The sequence below is a fragment of the Mus caroli genome, unplaced genomic scaffold, assembly GCF_978045245.1.
Source record: "Mus caroli unplaced genomic scaffold, Mus_caroli_1 scaffold_13, whole genome shotgun sequence".
In the NCBI taxonomy this organism is placed as follows: domain Eukaryota; kingdom Metazoa; phylum Chordata; class Mammalia; order Rodentia; family Muridae; genus Mus; species Mus caroli.
In genome coordinates, this window is record NW_028227268.1 from 1,920,202 (window position 1) to 1,946,334 (window position 26,133).

At 55.1% G+C, this 26,133-nt stretch overlaps 1 protein-coding gene across 1 annotated transcript; it reads left to right on the top strand.

The window, feature by feature from the left end:
* Window positions 1-1,824: 1,824 nt before the first annotated feature.
* On the top strand, window positions 1,825-25,379 carry Cep131 (centrosomal protein 131). Its single transcript, XM_021176360.2, has 26 exons — window positions 1,825-1,997; window positions 4,820-5,013; window positions 7,420-7,514; window positions 12,289-12,403; window positions 12,695-12,816; window positions 13,572-13,685; window positions 14,065-14,211; window positions 15,915-16,032; window positions 16,462-16,578; window positions 16,730-16,871; window positions 17,206-17,300; window positions 17,651-17,833; window positions 18,169-18,345; window positions 18,800-18,910; window positions 19,219-19,344; window positions 19,424-19,540; window positions 21,000-21,102; window positions 21,650-21,851; window positions 22,557-22,664; window positions 22,755-22,872; window positions 23,025-23,099; window positions 23,755-23,897; window positions 23,993-24,170; window positions 24,262-24,425; window positions 24,964-25,024; window positions 25,100-25,379. Exons 2-26 carry the CDS (start codon window positions 4,837-4,839, stop codon window positions 25,172-25,174), a joined length of 3,183 nt encoding a protein of 1,060 aa, XP_021032019.1. The 5' UTR covers window positions 1,825-1,997; window positions 4,820-4,836; the 3' UTR covers window positions 25,175-25,379.
* Window positions 25,380-26,133: the final 754 nt, after the last annotated feature.

The following is a 26,133-nucleotide window of genomic DNA, read 5'->3' on the forward strand; positions in this document are numbered from 1 at the left end:
GGCTTAGTGCTCCAGGTGCTGGTCATAAAACAGATAGCAACATTCCTTCCTCCACCCACCTGCTTCCTGGGTTCAAAGAATGTTCATTTAAAGAATGGCACCCTGACCATTACTGGAACCTACAATGCAAATGTGCTATCTTTAGGGGCTCTTAGATTGTTAGGGGCTCTTAGAAACTGTCTTGAGAGATAACCTGACACTTGTGACTTTATACTTCCTTGTGACTCTTAACTGGTATTTTTGGTATTTTCCAACAATGCCCTCCCCACCTCCTTGAGTTGTGGTTTCTTCCTTTAAATACCCCCTTACTCAGCTACTTGGGGCTCCATGGTCCTCTACCCCTGCGTGGTGTATGACCATGGGCCCGAGAGCGCTCTTGAATAAAAATCCTCTTGCAGTTGCAGCAAGACCGTTTCTTGTGTGATTTGGGGTGTCGCCTCTCCTGAGTCAGAACGTGGGGAGAGTCCTCACGTTGTGGGTCTTTCATTTGGTGCGTTGGCCGGGAAACGCGACCACCCCTCACACCCGAGAACCGACTTGGAGGTATGGGGATCCCCTCTTGTGTATGTGCTGGCTGGTGTCTCTGTTTTGAGTGTCTGTTTTCTGAAACGAACATTGGAACATGTGCTTGTTGTGTTGGGTTGTTTGTGTCTTGTCCTATGTTTCTGAAGCATGGCGAAGTCTGAGTTTGGATCCATCTGAGTTTATTGAATTTGTGTCTTGGTTTCAGGGTTGTGAGATCGTGGGTTCGAGTCCCACCTCGTGCCTTGGTTTTACACCTGGCAGAGTGAGGGTCTCCCTTCGGGGGTCTTTCAGTGGTACACACCTTTAATCCCAGCATTTCAGAGGCAGAGGCAGGTGGATCTGTGAGTTCAAGACCAACCTGGTCTACAGACAACCAAGGCTACATAAAAAACCCTGTCTCAAAAAAAAAAAAAAAAAAAAGAAAGCACTTACTTATATAGGACCCGGGTTTTAGTTCCCAGCACCCACATGGCATCCTACAACCATCCACAACTCCAGTTTCAGGAGATGCAGCACCCTCAACATGATGCAGAAACACACACATACTAAATCTTAGAAAGAAAAGATGAAAGCCAGGTGTGGCGGCACTTTGCCCGTAATTCCAGATTTAGGAGGGGAAAGCAAAGGATCAGGAATTCCAGGTCATTCTCAGCTATATAGTGAGTTCGAGGACAGCCTGGGCTACGTGGTATATGAGATGCTTTCTTTCTTAGAGCAAAAATGGCTGAGGTTCAATGGCAGAGTCCTTATTTAGCACATGCAAGGCCCTGGACCACCATCCTAACTTACACACACACACACACACACACACACACACACACACACACACACACTCACACTCACACGCTTGTTCATAAGATTAATATGCAGATAATTTTTAAAGCATTTGAGTTTATAACATTGTTATTTAATCTAACTTCTGTTGGAGAGGCCATCTGAGCTTGTATGTCCTGAACCCTTTGGCAGAAGACCACAACTACACACTCGCGGACTCCGACAGTGTCTTTGAAAGCAGTTAGGAAAGAATGGGGAGAGGAGGCACAAACACCACCGCGCGGTCCTGCCAAGCACCGGAGAGGCCCAGGGATGCGCGGGGGGCCTCAGAGGGTGCCGGGACCCGCCTCCTTAAAGCCCCGCCCCTCTGCCTGCCCCACTCCACTTTGGCTTTCTACAGCTCCTCCCACTCCGGGACTTACAGGACAGCCTAACGGCCCAATGAACTACCCGAAGATCAGGGCGGGCGTCCGAAGAGCCAATAGCTGAGCGGCGCGCGCTGCAAAGGCGGGCCGGCGTGACGGACAGCGGAGGAGGCGCCAGGCTGGTTGCTAGCCGCCGCGGCTCGCCCCTGCGGACAGCGCTTTATTGTCACCCACGGCGGAGGCCGCGCCAGCCCGTGGGGCCCCGGGTGGCTCTGCAGCCTCGCCCGCCAGGCCGAGCCCACGGGCCCTGCGCCCCAGGCTAGGTCCGCGCAGGTGAGGGGCGTCTCGCGGTAAAGGGTCGGGCCCTGCAGCGAGGACGGCCTGTGCCCAGTACCCCCAGCCCCGGAAGGTCGCCGTGGGGTCCATTCGGGCGGCCCGGAACCCCTGCCTTAAACCTCAAGAGGCCTGGGGGATGCGGGTCGCCCGCGGAGGAGCACAGCAGTGCGCTGCTCAAGGGCTCTGCCTCTGCGAGTCATCTGGCCCCCCGAGGGAGTAGGCTCCTGCCCCTCCGGCTCCTGCCGGAGGCACGGTTTTGTCCCGGGTGAGGCTGGCCTCCCCAGCCTCCGGCCATCTGGCTTATAGATTTCCATGGAGAGGCTATGTTTACCGCCCAGAACCTCACTGGCTGCACGTGGTGTTGGGAAAGCTATGTCCACCAGACTTAGGAGCTTAGGATCCATCAAGGTGTAGCCAGTGCCAAGAAGGGCAAGGTATTAGGTTTCACCTACACAATCAGAAATGTGTAACCGGGGACACTGGCTGGACTAATGGCAGAGCAGCCTCAGAGTAGGGACACTGCCCCCCACCACACACATCTGGATGTCAGTACCAAGGCAGCTTGACTTTGGACCATGGTGAGTGTATGCCCCTGGCTCCCTGACTCTGCAAGGGGATTGTAATCACTTAGCATTTGTCCCGTGTCCCATCTCCTCCCAGATCTCAGGATCTCAGTGCCCTCCACACATCAGGACCCAAGACTCTGTGGTCCCTGTCCTCTCAAGGGAGTCCTAGAGAAAGCAAAACAGTTTGATAGAAGAAAAGCTGATGGCGGCATGGAGGAAGGGGGACTACAGATGTAGTGGTTGTCTAGGTTTGAAGAACAGCAGGAAGGCAGGCTTAGTTAATGCACAGTGGAGTGCTTACAGAAAACAGGGTCAGAGCTGGACTTCTCAGGTACTCAGATTTACTCTGCCATCCCGAGAAGCCATTTCCCCTGTGGGTGTAACCTGAGCCGAGAGCAGTGTGGAAGTATTGGGTGTTGTGAGCAGGGCCCTGGCCGGATAGCCTGCTGTACTTGTGCAAAGCTCAGGGATGGAGAGGGTATATAAAGGAGAGAGTCTGGGGCAGAGTTCAGGGGGGCTTGGGCTTTCAGGGATGAGAAGAGCCAGTGGGAGACTGCAAGAGAGAGCACCCTGCAAGGGAGGTATCAGAGTGCCTCTGAAACAAGAGAACAGCTGCCAGGTCCCCAGAGTTCATGGATGCTCTGTGGTGACGCAGGGACTTGGGAGTCCACATCCTACTAGAGTAGCTTGAAGTTGTTGTGGGATCTCCAGGATCCAATCTCAAAGCCCAGGATAGCCCAGGAAGATGCACTTTTTAATGTAGAGAATGTCCTAGGGCTGGGGTGAATGGCAGAGCCAGGCTCACAGCCACCACTGCCTGCTGCTAGCACCCTCTGGGATCGCTGACCCCCAGCTACTCACAGCTCACCATTTAGAGCCCAGTATAGGGTTTAGAGCAGTCTTGTCTTCTCATGCTCCTGGCTGAGCTCCTCCATCCCCAGTGGTGGCTTCTGAGAGTTTTGGTGACAGGTAGACCCACACGTCCAGAGTGAGTGGAGATTGTGAGTGCAAGGGGTGAGATTCCTCCATGGTATCTTGTCTCCCCCTCTGCTCGACCTCCCACTTCCCTTCCTCCACCAACTCCTCTTCCTCTTTTTTTTTTTTTTTTTTTTGGTTTTTTCAAGACAGGGTTTCTTTGTATGGCCCTGGCTGTCCTGGAACTCACTTTGTAGACCAGGCTGGCCTTGAACTCAGAAATCTGTCTGTCTCAGCTTCCCAAGTGCTGGGATTAAAGGCGTGCGCCACCACCGCCCTGCTCTTTGTTTCTTTTTTTTTTTTTTAAAGATTTATTTATTATATGTAAGTACACTGTAGCTGTCTTCAGTCACTCCAGAAGAGGGAGTCAGATCTTGTTACGGATGGTTGTGAGCCACCATGTGGTTGCTGGGATTTGAACTCCTGACCTTCCGAAGAGCAGTCGGGTGCTCTTACCCACTGAGCCATCTCACCAGCCCTGCTCTTTGTTTCTTGAGACAGGGTTTCTCTATGTAGGCCTGGCTGTCCTAGAACTCCCTCTGTAGACCAGGATGGCCTCAGAACTCAGAGATCCTGCCTACCTCTGCCTCCCAAGTGCTAGGATTAAAAGTGAGCCAGTACTGCCCATGAGAAGGGCCGGGGGAAGGGGGCTATGTGTGCTGACCTGGGATGTGGCTGCCCACAGCCCAGGGCCTGTCCCTCCGTCGCAGTAGAATACTTGGATACAGTTCAAGAAGAGTGAAAGGCACAAATAGGCCAGGTGTTTTTGCACACCTTTAATGCCAGCACTCCGGAGACAGAGAGGTAGGTAGATCTCTGTGAGTTTTGAGCCAGCCTGGTCTATAGAGTGAGTTCCAGACAGGACAGCCAGGTCTATACAATGAAACCCTGAAACCCTGTCTTGTATGTGTGTATATGTCTGTATACCAACAGAGGCCAAAAGAGAGTGTCAGATCCCCTGGAGCTGGAGTTACAGGCAGTTGTGGGCCACTGCTATGGGTACTAGGAACCAAGTCCTGTCCCTCTAGAAGAGCAGCAAGCACCCTTAACTACTTGGTTATCTCTCTAAGCTTCATTCCCATCTCATGTAGCCCAGGATGGCCTTGAATGCACTATCTATCTGAGAACGGTCTTGAGTCTGGCCCTCCCGCCTCCACCTCCTGTGTTCCAGGATTGCACACATACACTGCCACACCTGGTTTATACCATGCTGAAGACTGGACGGAGCTGTATCCCCAGCCCTGCGGTGTCTTATTGCGTCTCTCATTTCCTTTTCAGGGTTAGCCTGGTCCACCATGAAAGGTTCACGGACCATCACTGCCACTCCTGAAGGCAGTCCAGAAGGTGTGGACTTGAGTCTGATTGGCCTCCCTCCGCCCATGTCCCAGCGGCCCGGCAGTGCCTCTGCCACAAGGTCTATTTTCCGTTCCATGTCTGTGGCCACAGGCAGCGAGCCAAGAAAAAAGGCACTGGTGAGTGTGGGTCTGGGACCCTCTTGGGGTGGCATCTAGTCCCTGGGAACAGTTCCTCACAAGAGCGTTTATCTCATATTCATGGTCATGCTCCTGTAGGCAGTGGGCCACTCGAGCCACGTGAGCTGTGCTGTGGCAAATCCAGGCCCTTCTGGCATCCGGCTTTCCCCTCCTGTTCCCACTGTATTTAGGCTTCTTGGGTTCTTCAAAGCTACTTTTCTAGAAACTGGGTGGGGTGGGTAGCAGATGGGCAGGGAGGGCTTTGCGGAGAGCTGTCTTTCCTTTCCCAGCCTACCTCTGTGGGGGCATGAATCAGGAATGTCACTCAGAAATTCATGGTGTGAACATGAGGGGTCAAGCTGGACTCCCGCCCCCCCCCACTCGCTCTGGCCTTACTAATTTTATGTATATGAGTACCCCATTGCTGTCTTCAGATACCAGAAGAGGGCATCGATACAGATGGTTGTGAGCCACCATGTGGTTGCTGGGAATTGAACTCAGGACCTCTGGAAGAGCACTCGGTGCTCTTAACCACTGAACCATCTCTCCAGCCCCAAGCTGGGCTCCTGTAACCCAAAGCTACTCTCTGCTAGGCATTCCCTGGCCAGGCCCAGAGAGGAAGCAAGTGCTTTGTGGGCCAGGGCTGTGCCTGAATCTGGCCTGAACTTCTAAAGCAGGGAGGAACGTGGGTGAGACCTGCATGCTGCCTGTCCTCTGCGACTCTGCCCGAGAAGCAGGTCCTTGCTGAGGGTGAAGGGCTGGTTGGTGTCTGAGCTTGCTTTCTTGATAAAAGGCCCACCTCCTCCTTCTTCCTGAAAAAGTGTGTCAGGCGGCGTAGCCCTCCATTGCTCAGGGTGCATTCTGGGACAGAGATAGCGAGATGGTAAAGGACAGAAGTAGCAAGACGGTAAGGGACATTTGGTTCAGACAAGTTGCCTTAGTGAGCCAGCCATCTGCCTCAGCTGAGGTACGGACAGCTCAGACTGGCGTGACTCTCAGCCCCGCCCTCTGAGTTGCTGCTTCAAACAGCTTGAGTTGCTGTTTCTTATCCTGTGTGGATCCCTCCACTGCACCGAAGCCCTAAGCAAGGAGGGCAGCGTGGACCAAAGATCTGCTGCTACACCCCTGCTACACGGAAGCATGGGCTTCCTCTGTGGCTACCTGGACACAGCCACCTCTCGCAGGCCTCCTGCTGAGAGCAGTTCTATCATCTCAGTTTCTCCTTCAGTGGCAGCTCGTGTGGTGTGGCTGAGTTCTGGGTGGGGGAAGCTGCCAAGTCCTCTCTCCTCGGGACTCCTCTCTGGGATCGGTGCGGCTGTTTGTTTTGTAGGATGATGCTACCGTGCTATATACTTAATGAAAGAACAGTCCACCAGGCCGGGACCTCCTGTGGGCTGGGCCTCATTTTACTGCTGGTCCTTGTCACTGTTTGATCTCATTGGGGTCCTGAAGGGCATTTGCTCTGGGAAGGTCTCTAAATCTCAAGAGACCGGACTTGTCATTGTAGCAGATGCCCCACGTGACAATGAAGCGGGCATGCTTTGTCTCGGAGGGATGGGAGCATGGAATAGGGAGAGGGTCTATCCTGGGCTGATGACATTGAGCCTTTGCACAGATGGAGTTTAAGGTTCTTAGCTCACGCTCTCATTTATCTGATGCGCACTTGATCACCTTCTGTGAGCACAGGAGCCACCTTTATCCCTTTCCTCAGTGTGGAGAATATAAAATTGCCATCAGAAAAGTGGGGGAAAGGAATGGGTACCCCTGAGCCGTCACTGACACCGTGACAGTTGATGTATTTAACAGTTCCACATTAAGAGTAGTGGTGTACATCTTTATTCCCAGCACTTGGGAGGCAGAGGCAGGCAGATTTCTGAGTTTGAGGCCAGCCTGGTCTACAGAGTGAGTTCCAGGACAGCCAAAGCTACACAGAGAAACCCTGTCTCGAAAAACAAACAAACAAAAAGAGTAGATAATCAGATGTGCCGCTGTTTAAAGTGCAGAGGGCCAAAGAAGGGAGAGACAAGCTTGCTGCTAAGGTTCACAGCTGCTGCTTCTGGCCTGCAGGCAGCCCGTGCTCTGCTGTGCCCGCTTCATCTCCTGTTCCCTGTGATGCATCGCATCCACCACCTGAGAACACTAGGCCAGCTGTTGATGACCACAGTGACAGAGCGAACAGTTCCTCGCTGGGCCCTCCCCAACTGCAGGGGTGAAGGGCTCTCCACTTTGCGCAGTACACCTAGGTTCTCAGAGGCTGGGCCCTGCCCCCCACACCCACTGTTCATGTGCCACCAAGAGCCTCCCAGCTTGTTTGGAACTCAGAACACTCTCCCAGTGATTTCTCTAAGGCCTAGCCTGGTGTCTGAGGCCTTCTCTGCTAAGCAGGCTCTTTTTTCCCTTCTGAAGGAGGCCACTGGACCTGGAGGCCCCCGAGCTATCAACAATCTTCGAAGATCTAACAGCACTACACAGGTCAACCAGTCATGGACGGGCTCCCCCAGGTAACCTACTGTGATTCCCGGTCCCCCTCAACCTCTCGAGGTGGTCTTGTTCCATCAGGTAACTCCAGCCTCCCTTCTCCTCCCTCCCCAGCCTTTCCTGCAGCTCTGTCCATTGTGGTCTCTGCTGGGCAGTGGGATCTGGGAAAATCGGGGCTGCACTCCTCCCACACGCAGACAGAGCCTCAGGGCCCGGGGTGTGCACTCAGGACATCCACTCTGCCAAACTACTGGTGGCTGAAAAATGCAGGACGCACTTGAGGTGTGGGGTGTACACATGTTGACGGTGCTAGAAGTTGGGTGTATACGGGGGCTTACGTGCACACGGCCGTGGCGTATGGATTTGTGGGCTGTGCTTCCTGTGTGGCGTGTATTATGGAGTATTTGTAGTTTTTTTGTTTGTTTGTTTTTGATTTATTTATTATATATAAGTACACTGTAGCTGTCTTCGGACACTCCAGAAGAGGGCGCCAGATCTCGTTACGGATGGTTGTGAGCTACCATGTGGTTGCTGGGATTTGAACTCTGGACCTTCGGAAGAGCAGTCGGGTGCTCTTACCCACTGAGCCATCTCACCAGCCCCGGAGTATTTGTAGTTTGTGGTTGTGTGATATGGATGCTGTGTACTATGGGTGTGCAGGTATGTGGTGTGTGGAGAGGGCTTGGTGCATATAGCATGCATGCGTGCACGTGTGTGTGTGTGTGTGTGTGTGTGTGTGTGTGTGTGTGTGTGGTGTGGTGCGTGCGTGCGTGCATGTATGTATATGTGTGTCTCTGTGTGTGTGATGCCTGTGTGTGCGCACGCGTGTGTGTCTGTGTGTGCCTGCAGTGTAGTTATGCTTGTTAATGATACCCAGGAAGCCCTTTGTAGATGTATCTGCCTATGGGAGAGCAGGCCTAGTTCTGTTAGCAGTTGAATGTCTTAGTTCTTTCTCTGGGCTCTGATAAAGTACCCTGACAAAAGCCATCTGGAGAAGATCTTGCTCATTCTGAATCACAACGCAGTCTGTCACTGCAGCGAAGTCACCACAGCAGGAGCGGGAAGCTGCTGGTCACCTCTGCAGTGGAGGAGGGTAATGGCTGTGTCCTTCTCAGCTCGCTTCCTCCATGGATCCCAATCAAGGAATGGTGCTGGCCACGTGGGGAAGAAAGAGCGGGCATGCCTTCCCACCTCAAATTAACGGATCACAAAGTCATGCCTAGAGGCCAGTTCCCGAATGATTGTAGATCTTGTTAAACTGACAAAACCCAGCGCAGCTCCAACCCTTATTAGCTTGGTACCCAAATACATCGCTCTGAAGTCACAACCTCCCACTCCTTATTCTCACAGGCTCCTGACCGTGTTATAATAGAAAATACTTCTAGTCCAACTTAACAGTCTCTGTAGTCTGTCACAGTTAGCTCCTATTTTATTAAAAAAAAAAAAAGTATGTTTATTTAATACATCAGAGCCCAGAATAAGATTCATATTCTAAAATTGAAGAATAGGGCACAGCAAAGAACCAGGCAAGTCTTTTCACCAAATCTGGTACTAGGGGCTCATAATGTATTCAGTTGGGCTCCAAAAGGCTTGGTTCCCCCATATACATTCTGAGATCCAGACTGCAACCTGGTCTTCCCCTTGACAGTTTCCTGCATTGCTTGCTCAAGTGTCCCATGCAGCCTCACTGTACGCAGCCTCCCCAACCCTGTGATAACTCTTGCAGTCTGCATGCTGTGATGTACCACCACCATGTGGACGCCACCAAGCCCTGGCAGCCCGTGGTGTATCTGGGCATCTTGGGGCCACATGTTGCTACAGTGGAGCCTCAGCAGCTGAAGCAGAACAATGTTGCCCTTGCTGGTCGTGGAGCAGGGCATCTCTGGGGCTCTGCAGGCCTTTTGTGAGCAGTCACGTGGGTGCTGGGAACCCAACTTGGGTCCTCTGCAAGAGCAGCCAGCACAGATAACAGCTGAGCCGCCTCTTCAACCCCTCTGGGCATAGTGTTTTCATTTTCACATCCTGGAGCCGTCCGTCCACAGTGGGGTCTGCCTTCTATGCTTTTCCTATTGTCCAGGTGCAAAGATTGTGTCCGTTTCCGACTGCAGCTGCCTTGTGTGCCTTTCTCCGCAGGCTTCCATCCCCTTCTACCTACTGCAAGCCTTTAAAATCCTGCTCCTGATTTGTTTTTCTCTCCATTTTCAATGAAATCTAAGAGTCTTAGCTTGGATGTCTTGCTGTCATGAACTGTCTTGCCAGATAAACTGGTCTGTTGCTTTTGAATTCAGCCTCACCTAAAATTCCAGGACTCTTACAAAATGAAACCAGATTTGTTGCTACAGTGTAACAACTTGATGTCTTTGTTTCCATTTGCAGCCCCCCAACCCCCCAACCAGCTGTCTTTTTTTTTTTTTTTTTTTTTTTTTTTGGTTTTTCGAGACAGGGTTTCTCTGTATAGCCCTGGCTGTCCTGGAACTCACTTTGTAGACCAGGCTGGCCTCGAACTCAGAAATCCGCCTGCCTCTGCCTCCCGAGTGCTGGGATTAAAGGCGTGCGCCACCACGCCCGGCTCCAGCTGTCTTTACTGTTGGTGTTCTTTGGTTTTGGTTTTTGGTTTGTTGTTTGGCTGGTTTTGTGTTTGTTTGTTTGTTTGTCTGTTTTTGGCTTTGCAAACATCATTAGGGTTTCCCCTTGCCTTCAGCCTCAAACTTCCAAGTCCCTGCCACAAACCCTTTGGCAAGTCGGACGCGACTACATTTATCACAGTAGCAACTCTTCTATCCCCATCGGTTTTCTGTATTCTTTACATTTTTTATGACTGTCACCAGACAGTAGGAGCTTATGTTGGCAACTTCTTACATTGGGGTCGACAGGAAGTGGGGAGGAACATGCTAAACTGGAAGTGTAACCTGGAAAGGCCACCCCTACTCTCATGAGTTCTATCATCCAGACCCCACTTCCTAAAGGCTCCATAAGCTGGGGACTGAATGCTTAAGGGACATATCAGATTCAACCATGGCATTCTGGCTTCATGTGGTGCTGTGGTCCTGCGGAGGGCCTCATGTCCTGTCTTCTGCCCCGTGTCTTACTGTGCTGGCCCCAAGCTGTCTCCTGTCTCTCCGAAAGCTATGCAAGGATGACACTTGCCAGAGGAGAGCTCTTCAGTGTGGGCCCTCTGGACCTCATTTCTTTGTGACATTTTCATAAGCTCTGCCAACTTCCACCAACCCCAGTCCATGAGAGTCTTGCATATTTTCTTGCTAGGTTGTCTAGGGCCTCATAGTCCCTGCCATTGCATGCTGGGTCTTCGTCCCCATTTCCGATGGGTTTCAGTGTTGACCCTAGCCCGGTGGCCTTCCTGGATTTTAGCACTGCATTGTGTCTAGCTTCTTCACCATTTGTGAATCAGGACAAGTCCTTCCCCTTCTACCTCCCTGCCTTCCATGTTCAGGCAGACTGAGCCTACCCCCTCCACAGGAAAGTGGATTTTGTGGTACTTTATTCTGTGGCTCGCCAACATGGCTGGTGATGCCAACACTGTACCTTGGCCTCTGTCAGGGCGATGGGTGAAGCCTGTAACGGTGTGGAGTCTATCAGGGTGGCAGTCTTGCCAAGGATATGTCGGGGCTGAGAAGAGACATCAGGGAACTGACTGCCCATCATCCTCCCCCTTCCCTCCTAGAGAGTGTGGAGATGGCAGCCCAGAGCCAAGAATGCCAACAGTCCCTGACCTACACTTCGTGTCCTGTCCCGCTCACGTCTCAAGAACACCTCAGAGATTTGCTTATTTGTTGGTGCTAGAGACGGAGCCCAGTGCCATGCACACACTAGGCAATCACCCACTCTGCTGCTGAGCCAGATCATGGCCCATGCGATATTGTCAGTGCAGCCAGCATCATGGCCCCATCTAGGGTGTTCTTCACCTCATGGCTAAGGCTCACTGTGTCCTCCACCAGCCTGCATTCTGTCCCTGTGAATCTGCCTGCTCTGGACATTTCTTATAATGAGAATGAGATACTGTGTGGCCTCCTATATGTGGCCCTCCCCCTGAGCATGCTTTCAAGGCTCACTGTGTGACATTGTTTCACTCGGGCATGATGCTGGGCCTCATGGCCCTGTGCACAGTTTGCTAGCTGCCAGAGCTTCCTGCCACACATGGGGCATTGCTCCAGGCTCTCTTACTTCATCAGGTTCAGACCTTGGGCATAGTATGTCCTTAGGCCCCTGGGGGAGTTCCTGCCGTCTAGCTGATCTTTCTTGTTGCCTCTGACTTTCTTGAGCTGACTTCTGTGTGGCTCTTTGTGTGTAGGGGAATGAGGGTAATAGCTGTAGCTGGTAGCCACATGTCTTAAGGCCTTTGATCCTCAGGCTCATTATAGCTACCCAGACTTCCAGACCTTGTCCCACTGAGGCATCTCTGCCAGTTAGGAATGTATGTCAGGGTTAAGAAACATTTTTTATGTATATAATGTTTGCTTATATACCTATATGTGCGCCATATGTGTACCTGCTGCCCTCAGAGGCCAGAAGAAGGTGTCATATCCTCTAAAAATGGTGTTACATAGGGTTGTGAGCCTCTGTGTAGGTGCAGGGAACCAAACTGGGTCCTGTGCTAGAGCAGCAAGTGCTCTCAGCCTGAGCCAACTCTCCAGCCTCCAAGAAACATTCTTTGAAACTGGATGTGACCAGACTCCTGTCCTGGAGTCATGCCCTCTTGCCTTCTGTAGAGCACACGCCTGCCTTCCTTCCTGGCATCCCTAGCCCTTGACTTTGTGTGCATACTTCTCTCTGACACAGGCCAGCAGAGCCCACCGACTTCCTGATGCTCTTTGAGGGCAGCACCAGTGGGAGAAGAAGGGTGGCCAGTCTTAGCAAGGCATCCAGCGAGAAGGGAGCCACGTGGAACGTCCTGGTAAGGGGGTGTGTGAGGCAGCCATGAGTCCTGGTGTTCCTGCCAGATCACCATCAGGCTCCTTCTACATCCTTCCTGCCTAGAGAGGCAGCTGTTGCAGGGTGGGGTGGGGTGGGGTGGGGTGGGGTGGGGTGGGGGGAGGGGAGAGTGTCCCAGGCTTGCTGAGCTTTGGTCCTGACACTGGTCCCTTGGGGCATAGCATCTGCTGCCTCATGACACGTAAGGGCCTGCTGTTGGTATTGGGCTGTGCTCCTAGTGTCCCAGGCTGTGAAGTATCCGTGTGATCCACAGGATGAGCAGCCCAGGGGCTTGGCTTTGCCAGCCAGTGCTCAGAGTCCCAGCACCCTTGACTCTGCCTTGGGCCCACGGAGGAAGGAGTGTCCTCTGGCACCCAGCTTCACCGCTAACAACAGGTATTGTCCCACCACACACACCTGGTCCGAGGAGACTCTTTGTCTTTTATGTAGCTGGATTTGGCTACTCTGTACTGAGTGGAGAAGTCAATGACCAAACTAATGGCTTTCCCCTCAGCCAAATGAGAATCCTGTAAGATGGTAGCTTGCACAAAAGGGACCTGTGGCCACTGTTTAGACAGTACCAGTGGTCAGCTCAGCAAGCCTCCTGGCCTCCTGGAAGGCTCTTCTCCTTTGGAGGAGCCTTTTTTCTAGACGCCTGAGTCACCCAGCTGAACTTTTCAGAAACGTCAGGTCCAGGAGTTTCCTCCAGGCCAGCTGTATATGACTTGAATGGTTCGTTTGGGAGGTGTCACCTTTGGGGCTCCCAACCTGACTGCCAAGGGTGAGCCCATGTCAGAGCTGTGCTTATCACTCTTGGGGACAGGACAGATCACAGCATGTCAGAGAGCAGTGACCAGCATGGCAGGCAGGAGCTGGTGCTGTGGCCTCACTGATAGACCAGGAGAAGCCACTGGAGCAAGCAGGCTTTGGGCCACTTCCAAAGCAAGAGTGCATCCCTTGACCTTGGGGATAGTGACATCATCCACTTTGGGTGCAGGAAAGGGCTGTTGGCCGCTGGAGTCCCAGCCATGGACTCCCAGGAGCACTTGGTCATTGCCATAGTATGCACTCAGAGTTTTTACGGCAGCGTGTGCCACAAACCAAACCTGATTGTCTCCTCCAGCCCCACTTCTTCCTGGTCTCTCTGACAGGAGCAACAAAGGTGCTGTGGGCAACTGTGTCACCACCATGGTGCATAACCACTATGCCTCCTCGAAGACGGTGTCACCCCCCAAGAGCTCCAACCAGACAGCCCCCTCCCTCAAGTAAGGCCTGTTCCCATGCACACAGAAAGCATGTGGCCTGGGGGAGGGACATAGGCAGGCTGGGCCCTGAAGGAAGCTCCTGTACACACACAGAACCACGTGCCATAGTTGGGGTAACTGGAGCCCTGTACCCCATTTCTCTGCTTCTAGACTTCTGTACTGAGAACCTCTTTCTGTTTATAAAATGTAGAGGACATTTACACAGGTGCCAGGCAACGGGACTTTGGGGTACGGGTAGTTCTGGGGGCCAGCAAGGTGGAAGTGAAAGGTCAACCTTGCACCATGGTTCGTGGGCCTCCTCCAGGCTTAGAACCAGGGCATGGGTCGGGGACCCTGCCTAGAGCTGTGGACACAGTTAGACTTCTCTTTGTCTCGTCAGCAATATTGTGAAGGCAGCAGCCCGTGAGGGAGGTGAGGGCAGCGACTTGGGGAAGCCTCGGAAGAACTTGTCCAGTGCCAGTCAGTCCGCTCGGGGCACCACCGGCCTGCTGAGGCGGAGGGAGGTGACTGAAGAGGAAGCTGAGAGGTGACCATTCTCAGGGAGTTGTGGGGCAAGGGGCTTGGGACCTATGACTCTAACAGTTGGTTTTTAGACAACATGAATGGGAGGGCCACACTCGCTGAGACTCCATGTGTCTAAAATGCAAGGGCAAGATGGTTATATGGGGGAGGGGCTGTAGTTGCTTGGGGCGTGACAGGAACCAGGACACCACAGGGATTGTTCTCTGAGGGTGGTGGGAATGTTCTAGAATTGGATTGTGCTGATGGACGCACAGCCCTGTAAATCTGCCTCAGAAAGCATTGAATTGTATGCCACAAATGGGAAGGTTTTATAGCACGGTAATTATACCTCCGTGAAACTGGTGATTAAAAACACATTTAGCAGAAAGGAGATAAAAGACTGAGGAGAACAAACCCCTGCCTGTGGGGCTGCAGCGGTGGGCACAGGCACAGGCGGGGCCTTCCTGGCTACCATGGGTGAGGCTGCCCTTGACAGTGCCCTCTGGGGCTGCAACGGTGGGCACAGGCGGGGCCTTCAGTGGCTACCATGGTGGCTCCTTGCCAGGCCCCATTAGCAGGTGAATAGCTGCATTGAGGGCTCCCAGGTGGCCTCAGGATGTCCATCCAGAGCACCCACCTGGCCTGTGACTCGGGGCTGAGTACAGGGAGAGGTCCTGCCAGTAGACAGTGGGAGGGAGGGAGCTGGAGGCAAGGCCAGGAGCCATCAGCTTCCCAGAGCTCCATCTTGGTGCTTCTCTGGATGGGCCTCATTGCAGAGCCAGGGCACTGTGGCAGGCAGCTGGAGGTACTTGGTCCTCTGTCGTTACCCTTGGCAACGATCTGTGCATAGCCCTTCTAGTCAGGGTTCAGGGGTTTGGTTTAATCAGCTTTGTTGAGTTATTATTTGTTTTCTTGCAGTTCTGGGATGGGACCCAGAGGTTTGCAAGGTTTACCACTAAGCTCTCTTCCCCAGACCACTGGGTTTAGTTTAAAATGTACCCACTTGACAAATGTTAGGTGGTCGCACATGTTAACATTCCCAGCACGTGGGTAACAGAGGTAGGAGAACCAGTAGTTCTAGGCCGTCCTCAGGTACATGGTGAATCTGAGGCCAGAGTGGAATGTGTGGCTCAAAAACAAATAAGTGACCGGGTGCCTTGTCACACACCTTTAGTCCCAGCCCTTGGAGGAGGAGGATCTCTGAGTTCAAGGCCAGCCCGGACTGCATGTGGCGCTCTAGGATAGCCAAGGCTACATAGAGAGACCCTGTCTTCAAAACAAAGCAAACAACCCTCAATTAAATAACACAGAAAATAATTAGGCTATCTCAACTTCCCCCAACTCCCTCTGCCCACCCACCGCGTGGTCTCCTCTGGTGCTCTGACCTTAGCAACCACCGACCTGTTTGTCTCATGAGCAGCTGTGTTCTTGGCTGTGGGGTCCTGGAGCTTGGTCTTGTTCCCAAGCAATATCCTGTTACCTGGACAACCATCCAAGCCTGCTTTAGACTGACAACTTGCACCCTCCCTGGATTGTCTTCCAGGAGGGTGGGTTTAGGTCTTAAAGGAGTCTAGAAGGGCTGGCCTTCCACATCATAGCCTGGTGAGAAAGGGCCGTGTGTAGCCACCACTGTCTCTTTCCATCTGGACACTTGACTAACAGCTTCTTGTTCTAGGGGTACAGGGATGTGGGGACCTTTCCTGGTCCTGAATCTAGTTCTCTGGACAGGTTCATCCATCAGGTAAACCAGGCTGCAGTTACCATCCAGCGCTGGTACCGCTGCCAGGTACAGAGGCGCCGAGCGGGAGCAGCAGCCCTTGAGCACCTGCTGGCGTCCAAGCGAGAGGTCAGTGGGATTCCTCAGGGTCTCGCCGCCTGCAGTGTGTACAGCGAGTGCATTAAGTGCCATTCTTAAGACAAATCAAATGGACGTCAGATCTGGACTCACCCACAAGTGCATAGCCCCCTCTGTGGCACCTCTTGTCCTTGATGCTGCTGTTGGGTTGATGTACCAAGAGACCAGCCAGTGCCAGGATGATTCCCTGAGCAAGATCCGGGCTGAGTGCTACAGAGCTGTGTCTCTGATATGCCTACATCTCAGTGTGGGTCTGGCCCTCTGCTGGGCCAGGGTGGCAGGTTCCGTGTCCTGAGCGGTAATCTCACCCACCTTCTATGCTAATTGACGCTCGGTGCCCTGTGGAGACCTCCCAGTTGGTTCCAGGGCTCTGCCCATCTTCCAGTTCTGTAAAGTTTGTGGATTTGGCTTCCCTGGCAGGGGCAGAGGCAGCGGTTGGGAGGTGGGAACCTTCTGGAACTGCACCGGCAGGAGGAGGCAGCAAGGAAGAAGGCCCGGGAGGAAAAGGCTCGCCAGGCCAGGCAGGCAGCCATTCAGGTACTGGGTACCCCAGGTGTCATCCCTCAGCCCATAGCCCATTCTGTGTGACACTGATGCTTGGAGACACTGAGCCTCAGGGGAGCTGGGCTGCAAGAGGGCCAGGGGACACCCTGCTTTAGTGGGCTGCTCAGAGGTGCCCCTCTGTCAGGAACTACAACAGAAACGAGCCCAGAAGGCAAGTGAGGCCGAGCACAGGCGGCCTAAGGACAGACCAGAGACCCGAGCACCGGAGCAGCCTCGACCCACGCAGGAGCCAGGCTGCGTCACACACCCTAAGGCCAACAACGCTGGTGAGTGGGTCTCTGTCCACCCGACCCTGGGAGGCCTACAGTGAGGTGAAGCTGGAGGCTCATACGGCCAGGCACGGGGACTTTTACCTGCAGACCTGGGGTCCCACTGCTCCCACTTGTGCTGCCTGGGTCACTTGTGGTGCTAGACTCGAGGGTGGCCAGGCCTCAACAATCCTAGTGGTGGGACCCGCACTTGGGTTGCACTGGCTCCCACACAGCATCACACCCTGGAAGACCAGCGCCCCCTAGTGTCTCTTTGGTTTCTACCTGGCTCCTCCCCAGATTCCCTCCAAGGTCAGGCCCTGGAGGAATGACAGTGCATTCTGTTTTACAGGTGCCAGCATCTACCCCACAGGCCCCGTGGACCCCTGCCCTCCTGCCTCTGAATCATCTCCAGAGCGATGGCAGTCTCCAGAGGACAAGCCACAGGTCTGGACATGTCCGTGCCTGGCTGGCCTAAGTTTCTCCTCAGCTTTGGGGTCCTTTGTTTCCTGAAGGAGCCCAAAGGGCTGCTGTTGTGGTGTGAGACAGAGGCCTGCTGATCTTGCTATGGAGAGGTCTCAGAACCACTCTGAAATCCTGCCAGTTCACATTCATTAGGGGACAGCAAGGCCATAGGCTGCTCAGTGTGACACTAGGCCGGAACTTTTCTCCTTTGAGGACAGCACCTGAGTCATGTGCCAAGTGGTGGATCCACTGGCCCACAGGGACCATGGGTGCGTGGGGTAACTTAGCTACCTCTGGCCTGACCTCTCTCCCTCCTGACCTGTCTACTACAGGACATCCATTCTCAGGGGGAAGCCAGACAGGACCTGGCAGTGTCAGGCTCTTCCAGGGGCAAGGCCAGGGCCAGAGCAACCCTGGACGATCTTCTGGACACACTGAAGCTGCTGGAGGAGGAGCCAGAGCCGCTGTCTCACCCCAAGGCCTACCATAAGGACAGATATGCCTGGACTGACGAGGTGAGCAGGCGCTGGGCACTCACACCATCCCCTGCAGGGAGGCCTCCATGCAGGTCAGGAAAGCACGGGCCACCATGTTCCTGCTTTAGTTGAGACCCTAACAAGGTCCAGCTGTGCCTGTTGACTCCCTCCTGTCTGGTCTCCTTGAGGTTGGGACACAGTGACCCAGGAGGGTATACACCTCTCCTGCTGTGGCAATACTCTCAAAGTCTGAGCACCTAGGGAGGCCACAGCCACAGCTAGGCCTGCCCCCCACACACACACAAACACTGCCCCCATCCCCGAGGGACCCCAAGTTCTCAGGCTCCTCTGAGTCCCCAATGCTGGCCCTGCAGGAAGAGGATGCCAACTCCCTGACAGCTGACAACCTGGAGAAGTTTGGGAAACTCAGTGCAGCCCCTGGCCCCCCTGATGACGGGACCCTGCTCTCAGAGGCCAAGCTTCAGAGCATTATGACCTTCCTGGATGAGATGGAGAAGTCAGGACAGGAGCGGCCAGCACCCTGGCGGGAGGTAGTCAACCGCCACAATGGGAAGTGATCATTTGTAAGGCCCCAGTGCAACCTCCCTGAGCCCCAAACAAAAGTGAAAGCCAGCAGGGCCTCCTTGTTCCGCCCTGGCATCCTCTCTAGATAGGTCATCCTGTCCACGTGGGTGGTCTGCAGGCTCTGTCCTGAATGAACAGTGGTGACCACAATGAAAACAGGGATATGGCTTGTTTTTAATGGGGCAGGAAGGTCAGGAGAGGGCAGACCAGGCCTCGTGGTCTGTGTTTGAGCAGGCTAGCCCTCCTCTGCACTGATTAGTAAACCTGGTCTCCATGGCTGACCTGTTGCCCAGGTGTCCCACATAGCTGTCCCCTTGCAGTGGGGTGGGACAGGGGGCATGTAGTGACTCCCTATGGAGGGTGGGCGTCAGGTAGGCAGTAACTGCTGGGTGGCCTGCCTGAGGACTGCCATATCCTTAGAGCCTGGTGCTAGAGGCGGGCCCAGGATCTGAGGGACGCACATCTGTGATGCGGCTGAAGCTGGAGCTGGAGGAGAAGAAACAGGCCATGGCTCTGCTGCAGAGAGCTCTGGTGAGACCATGAGCCATCACCCCAGGGCCACGCTGGGACGGGGCCTGACCATGAGCCATCACCCCAGGGCCACGCTGGGACGGGGCCTGACCATGAGCTATCACCCCAGGGCCACGCTGGGACGGGGCCTGACCATGAGCCATCACCCCAGGGCCACGCTGGGACGGGGCCTGACCATGAGCCATCACCCCAGGGCCACGCTGGGACGGGGCCTGCCAGCATCCTGCCCAGGGGCCAGAGCCATTGCTGCCCCACATGGCAGGGATTCAACACCACCGTCTCCTGTCTATCTCCCCCTCCTCCCGCAGGCGCAACAGCGTGACCTCACTGTTCGACGTGTTAAGGAGACAGAGAAGGAGCTGACCCGGCAGCTGCGGCAGCAGAAGGAGCAGTATGAGGCCACCATCCAACGGCACTTGTCCTTCATTGACCAGGTGACAGTCGGGGAGGCAGTGCTGACCCACTGAGGGACCGTAGGTTGGACACCAGATCCTCACCCTACCCCCGTCACAGCTGATCGAAGACAAGAAAGTTCTGAGCGAGAAGTGTGAGGCAGTGGTGGCTGAACTGAAGCACGGGGACCAGCGGTGTCGGGAGCGCGTGGCCCAGATGCAGGAGCAGCACGAACTGGTGAGCTCCTTGGCCGATGCCAGGCTGTGATGAGGTTCCCGGGGTAGTGGCAGCCCTGGCTGTCCTGGAACTCACTTTATAGACCAGGCCAGCCTTGAACTCACAGAGACCCCCGCCTGTCTCTGTCTCCTCAGCATCCACTACTGCCTGGCCTGCCTTTGTTCCCTTGTTTGTTATTTTGGAGGGAGTTGGGGGCTGGGGATGTGTGTGTGTGTGTGTGTGTGTGTGTGTGTGTGTGTGTGTGTGTAGTCCTGTTCCTTCTTCTTGAACTGCATCCAGGTGTTCAACGGGGACAGGTGCTGAGGTGTGGACAGCCACATCCCAGGTCAGCATGCACAGTCCACCTGCCCTTCACACAGGACAATGCCATGGACCCATGAGTCCAAGCCTGGCCTACTCCAGTGGCAGGTGTCCTGGGTGACAGAACCTGCTCAGCGCAGCTGCACCAGGCTCCTCCAGCTCCCTCCTGATTGGCCTGCAGATGCTGGTTAGAACTCTGACTCAGCCCCCTGGTTATGCTTCTCTCTGAAGTCACCCTAGACTGGAGCCCAGACCCCATGTGAGGGTGGGCTGACTGTCTAAAGAGACCCCAGTGGTCATCACCCCCAGCCAGAGTTGGAGACCGAAGTTCTCGGCTGGTCCTTTCAGCTTCAGCAGGAATGGAGTCACGGCTCCACAGCAGCCCAGGGAACTCCCTTGCCCTTAGGGACCTTCCTCTCAGGCATCCCTGTGGCAGAGAATTTCAGCGTAAAGCACAGTTGGTGATTATTAAACTTGGCTGTTCTTAGCACAGGAGTTGATGGGTGAGCTCAGGAGGCCTGCAGGGGGGAGTGGGAGGAGTCTGGCTGACTCTGGGAGGGTCCGGCTTTCTGCACGGTGGGTGTGTGTAAAGAAAGATCCTCCGTAGTTAGAGTGGACGACGTGCAAGGCTTATGGGTTAAAGACTTCCTGTAAGTGAGCTTGTAGTTCATGAGTGAATGTGAATATCTGAGGCTGTCACTTCAATCTGGGGAAGAGAGAATAGCTCAGGCAAAGCTATAAACCATTCTGGCCTTAAGTGTTCCTTCTGGTTTCAATGGTTTTTGTTGGTGGCATCTCTAAGAAAACATGCGTCATGGCTTTAGTAAGTGACGTTTGTTGACGCCTTGTTCATGGTGTCTGTCAGCAGGAAAGGCACACCAGCTCCAGATAGAGGGCCTCTTCTCCTTCCTATGTCCCTTAGTTCTCTGCCCTTCTCTGTGGCCTCAGTTACAGTGGGTGGTGGCATCCCTCTCAGCAATGGGACCTCTACAAGCCAGTGGCTGTAACTACCCTTTGTGGTACCTCAGGCTAGCATGTGTGTGCTGTGGTGGTCCCCGCCCTGGGGAGAGAGGAAGGAGCCCTGCAGCCTGCAGGCTCAGGAGGCGGACGGACGGGACTCCCCCTCCGCACTCACTGACCTCCTGTGCTCTTCATGCAGGAGATCAAGAAACTCAAAGAACTCATGAGTGCCACCGAGAAAATCCGGCGTGAGAAGTGGATCAATGAGAAAACGAAGAAGATCAAGGAAATCACAGTCAGAGGTGGGGCCTCCCCGCCCTGCAGCTCACTCTAGTGACAGTAAACCTAGGTGGTGCTAGGTGAGGCCGTGGTCCTGGCTGCCTAAGGCAGGTAGACGCAAACACCATTCTAGCTGTTGGCTCCCAGGTCACAGAATCCTAAGGGGACCTCCCGCCCCTTGGAGGCTAGTATCGGAACCTCAAGACATGTAGGTCACACTGCAGAAACCAGAGAAAACTAGAAAAGATCAGCACTCTTTAGGCTGACAGACTCGGTATGTGAGGGGGGTTCTAGTGGGCACCTTCAGACTGCCCTGTGGAGAATCCGTTTTCTCCAGGATCCTGGCTGTGTGCCACTGGGAGACCCATTGGTCAGAGCACCAAGAGGCTGGGCAAGCCACTGTGGTCTGATGGTATATCCAAGACACTCCTGGAGCTAGGTCTCTGGAGTACGGGCTAATCTACTGCCTCTCATCTACCTCTAGTCTATCAGGTTTGCCATGCTGTGGGGCAGTGGCTGGATGGGAGGGGACTTGCAGCCCTATCTCTGGTGCAACCCCCGTCCCCACAGGTCTAGAGCCTGAGATCCAGAAACTAATTGCCAAGCACAAGCAAGAGGTGAGGAGGCTCAGGGGCCTGCACGAGGCTGAGCTGCAGCAGCGTGAAGAGCAGGCCGCACAGCGCCACCTGCGTCAGGCAGAAGAGCTGCGGCAGCACCTGGACCGGGAGAGGGAGGTGCTGGGCCAGCAGGAGCGGGAGCGCGCCCAGCAGAGGTAGGAAGGAGGGCTCTGGAGGCTTGGGCCTAGAGCAGCCACCTGACCCCTGCAACGTACCAGCCTGTGTGGGACTTGTGCCGTCCACCTGCCCAGCCAGTGCTGTGAGCTTCCTGTGTGTGGTCATGGGAGATGGCTGTCACTACGCTCAGATGTCCAGACTTGCTGAGCCGGGCCCACTGGGATGTGTAGGTCACTCTGCTGCAGAGGACAACGCATCCATTCCCTCGGCCCTAGGGCTCACCACTGTCTTATAACCAGGCTGTGATGTCACAGCCTGGGACATGGTGGCCGAGGGACATGGCTCTGTGAGTCAGTAGTATGCCTTGGCACCAATGACCAGTGGACACCCCTCCTTCACTGTCAGGGCCTCCAGGCTAGGTCCCCCTAAGGCTGTCATTTCCTCTCTCGTGACCTGCTGGCCCTTTGCTCTCCCACTCTCAGGAAAGACAAAAGGGTACAGGTCATGGCAGGCGCTTACTCAGGTCAAAGAACCAGGTGCCTGGCTCCCACCTGAGGGTGGGGCTAAGCAGAGAGAGGCCAGTGTGAAGATACGGAAAGCCACAAGCGCAGCTGAAGGGGGCTGCAAGCCCACGGACAGCAGAGGGTCCCTGGGAGCTGATATGGCCGCCCTGGTCAGCAGGGTAACCGGCATCAAGCACTGTGGGCACCCACTGTGGTGTAAGTGTCCTCGCCGTCCTGCAGGTTTGAGCAGCACCTGGAGCAGGAACAGCGGGCATTGGAGCAGCAGCGGCGGCGGCTCTACAATGAGGTGGCCGAGGAGAAGGAGCGACTGGGCCAGCAGGCAGCCAGGTGCCACCGAGGGCTGTCCTCACAGTGACCCCTGGCCTAGCCAGCCCCTCTCACAGTGACCTTCTGTTGCTGACTCTTGCTGGCCTGCAGGCAGCGGGCGGAGCTGGAGGAGCTGAGGCAGCAGCTGGAGGAGAGCAGTGCGGCCCTGACTCGGGCCCTGAGAGCCGAGTTCGAGAGGAGCCGAGAGGAGCAGGAGCGGAGGCACCAGGTCAGCCTGCTCTTCCCCTCCGAGTGCCGGCTGAGTCTGGCCTGCAGCGGAGGAAGGGAGTCTCTTCTGCCTGACCCCCGTGGTGTGGGGTCCTCAGCAGGGTGGGCAGGGCCTTGGAGTGGCCTCAGGCCCTCACAGTCTACCCCCCTCAGATGGAGCTGAAGGCCCTGAAGGACCAGCTGGAAGCTGAGAGACAGGCGTGGGTGGCCAGCTGTGCCAAGAAGGAGGTAGGCTGGGCCAGGCGGGCCGCTGCTCAGGGCTTCCTGGGCTCTTCCTCCTAGCTGTGCGGACCTCGGTGGGCCATGCTGCTCACTGTCCACATGGATCCAGGACGGTTAGAGTCGGAACAAGAGGAAGGTGGGGCCAGGGACATCTTGGAGACCTGAGAGGACTTGTCCTTTCTCTCCAGGAGTCACCCAGTCTGCGTCCTTCAGAGTCACCTGATACCCAGAGCCCGAAGCCCCTCAGAGCCCTGGCCTCTGGTCTTTCCTTTTAGGAATTTGCAAGCCCCTTGGCCACAGGGCAGGTTTGCCATTTTGCCTTGGCCTGTCTAGCAGACAGTAGTAGTTGATCATCTTGGACTACAGTTCTCCAAGAGAGAGGGACAGCCTGCTGCAATAGTGACCCCCTTGGCTAAGGAGCCATACTACCCAGGGCTATCTCATGTCCCTGCTCACGGGAGGTCCTGAAAACAAAACATGGTCCTCTTGGGACCTGGGGACCTGTGCAGGGCTGGAGCCCTTCACCCTGTTCTGTGTCTCCCTGTGGCTCTAAGCAGGAGCCATCCCCTGGAGCCCAGCAAGGCTAATCTTGCTGTTGCCTCCGGCTTCTCCTATCTGCCCTCCTGCTGACCAGTTCTGAGACAGCTGCATGTCCCTGCAGGAAGCATGGCTGCTGACCAGGGAACGTGAGCTGAAGGAGGAGATCCGAAAAGGCCGAGACCAGGAGATTGAGTTGGTCATCCACCGGCTGGAGGCCGATATGACACTGGCCAAGGAGGAGAGCGAGAGAGCAGCCGAGAGCCGGTGAGCAGCCTCCCGCCTTTAGCTCCACAGTCAGGGGAGAGCCCAGGGCAGAGGCAGAGACAGAGTGAACACTGTCCCCTGCCTCTGCCTGCCAGTGTCAAGCGTGTGCGTGATAAGTATGAAACAGAGCTCTCGGAGCTGGAGCAGTCGGAGCGGAAGCTTCAGGAGCGGTGCTCGGAGCTGAAAGGCCGCCTGGGGGAGGCCGAAGGGGAGAAGGAGCGACTGCAGTCCCTAGTACGGCAGAAGGAGAAGGAACTAGAAGACCTGCGGGTGGTGAGTAGCCCAGGGCTCTTTCTGTAGGGGAGATGGGGTGGGGGTGGGGGCTCACTCTGTCTTCCTGCTCACAGCGCCCCCTGCTTGTCAGGTGAACACACAGATGTGCAGTGAGCGGGCCAACCTGGCCCAGGTGGTGCGGCAGGAGTTTGCAGAGCAGCTGGCAGCCTCCCAGGAGGAGACCCAGAGGGTGAAAGTGGAGCTCGCAGAGCTGCAGGCCCGCCAGCAGGTGGAGCTAGACGAGGTGCACCGGAGGTGGGTGCTCAGCACTGCAGGAAGGGGCACAGGAGGCCAGTCGTGCCTCCTCCTATCTCTTCCAAATAAGCAGTATAGCCCAGGGGCAGGAGCTCACATGGTCTCCATCTGTGTGCCAGGAAGGCTAGGCGTTTCCCCTGGGCGTCACTTAGCTCTGGGGCTGGGAAAGACCCACGTGTGCTTCTCCGAGGAGGTGGGCAGGGTTCCGGCCGGAACAGGTGATGTTCAGCAGAGAGCCAGCAGCAGAGAGGGTGACAGTAGCCACCCAGAGTCTCCTTAGTCCTCCCAAAGGGCTACTCGGGGCTGTGGCTGCCTGCCTGCCTCTGTGCCTAACATGAGAATGAGACTTCCACCTTGCTCCAACCCCGTCTCTTCCAAAAACCACCTTAGGGTCTGGTTGTCATGGAGGCAGTGGCCCAGGGCAGGCTGCTCCAGTCAAGGTGGAGTAGGGCTGAGGCTGGGTGGTAAGAGGCCGCCCTTCAGGCTGACCTGGGACTGAAGGTGGGGCTGTGCAGAAGCGGAATGCCCGTCACTGCAGGGTGAAGACAGCTCTAGCGAGGAAGGAGGCGGCCGTGAACAGTCTCCGCAAACAGCATGAGGTGGGTCCCTCGGGCAGTCTGTGATTGTCTTGCCTAGGGTCAGGGTGTCCAGGGCCTGACTGAAATGTGTTGCAGGCTGCCGTGAAGCGGGCGGACCACCTAGAGGAACTGCTGGAGCAACACAAAGGGTCATCTCTGAGTTCTAAGTGACATCGCCCTTGGGATGACGAGCCAAGCCCGAGGCTGACACTCAGTCCTGCGGCTGGTGTCCAGGTCACGCTCCAAGACACAGAGCTAAGGGTAGGACAGCAGCTGGTGTGTGAGAGGCACCGTGGAGCCCAGTGCCCGGGACGTTACTGTCAGCATGCCTGCAGCTGTTCTATAGTAAAATGGTTAGGTGGCTTTTTTTAACTGCTTCATGTCACCTGCTTGTCTTTCTCTACTGTGTTGGGCGTGGTGAGCCGGAAGCTGGAGACCACTGGGCCCCTCAGCATGGTCAGGAGTGGTGGTCCTCACTGCAGGACTAGCTCCAACTCTGCCTCTCTCCCCTCCCACTTGTCCAGGCTGACAGGGCAGTGGCTTACAGCCAGCCCCTCTGCTCTCAGTTCCAATCCCCAGCAGGTATTGGCCATTTGTTCCTACCCTGGCCTCTCAGTACAGCAGACTCACCTCATAGGAGGAACTGTGTCTCTAGCTCAGCCCAGTAACCTCGGCGGCCGCTGCTGCTTCTCCTCCTCCTCCTCTTCCTCTTCTTCATCTTCCTCTTCTTCCTCCTCCTTCTTTTTCTAATATTTATTAATTTAGAAAGTTTACATGTGTGTGTGTGTGTGTGTGTGAGAGAGAGAGAGAGAGAGGTTTGTCTCCATGTATGTCTGTGTGCTACCTGTGTGCCTGGTACCTGCAGAAGCCAGAAGAAATCATCGGATCCCCTTGAACTGGACTTACAGACAATTGTGAGCCACCATGAAGGTGCAGAGACTTGAACCCAAGAACATATCAGTACCCAAGAACCTGTCTACACTGCCCAGCCTGGGTGGCCTGTCTACACAGATGGGAAGCGAAGGCTGCTACCCATACATGGGAGGCAGAGGCCTAGAGCACTTGGTACAGACAAGGTCTTCTGAGCAGGCCTCACTGTCCCATCATCTTCCCGACAGGCCAAGTCCAGA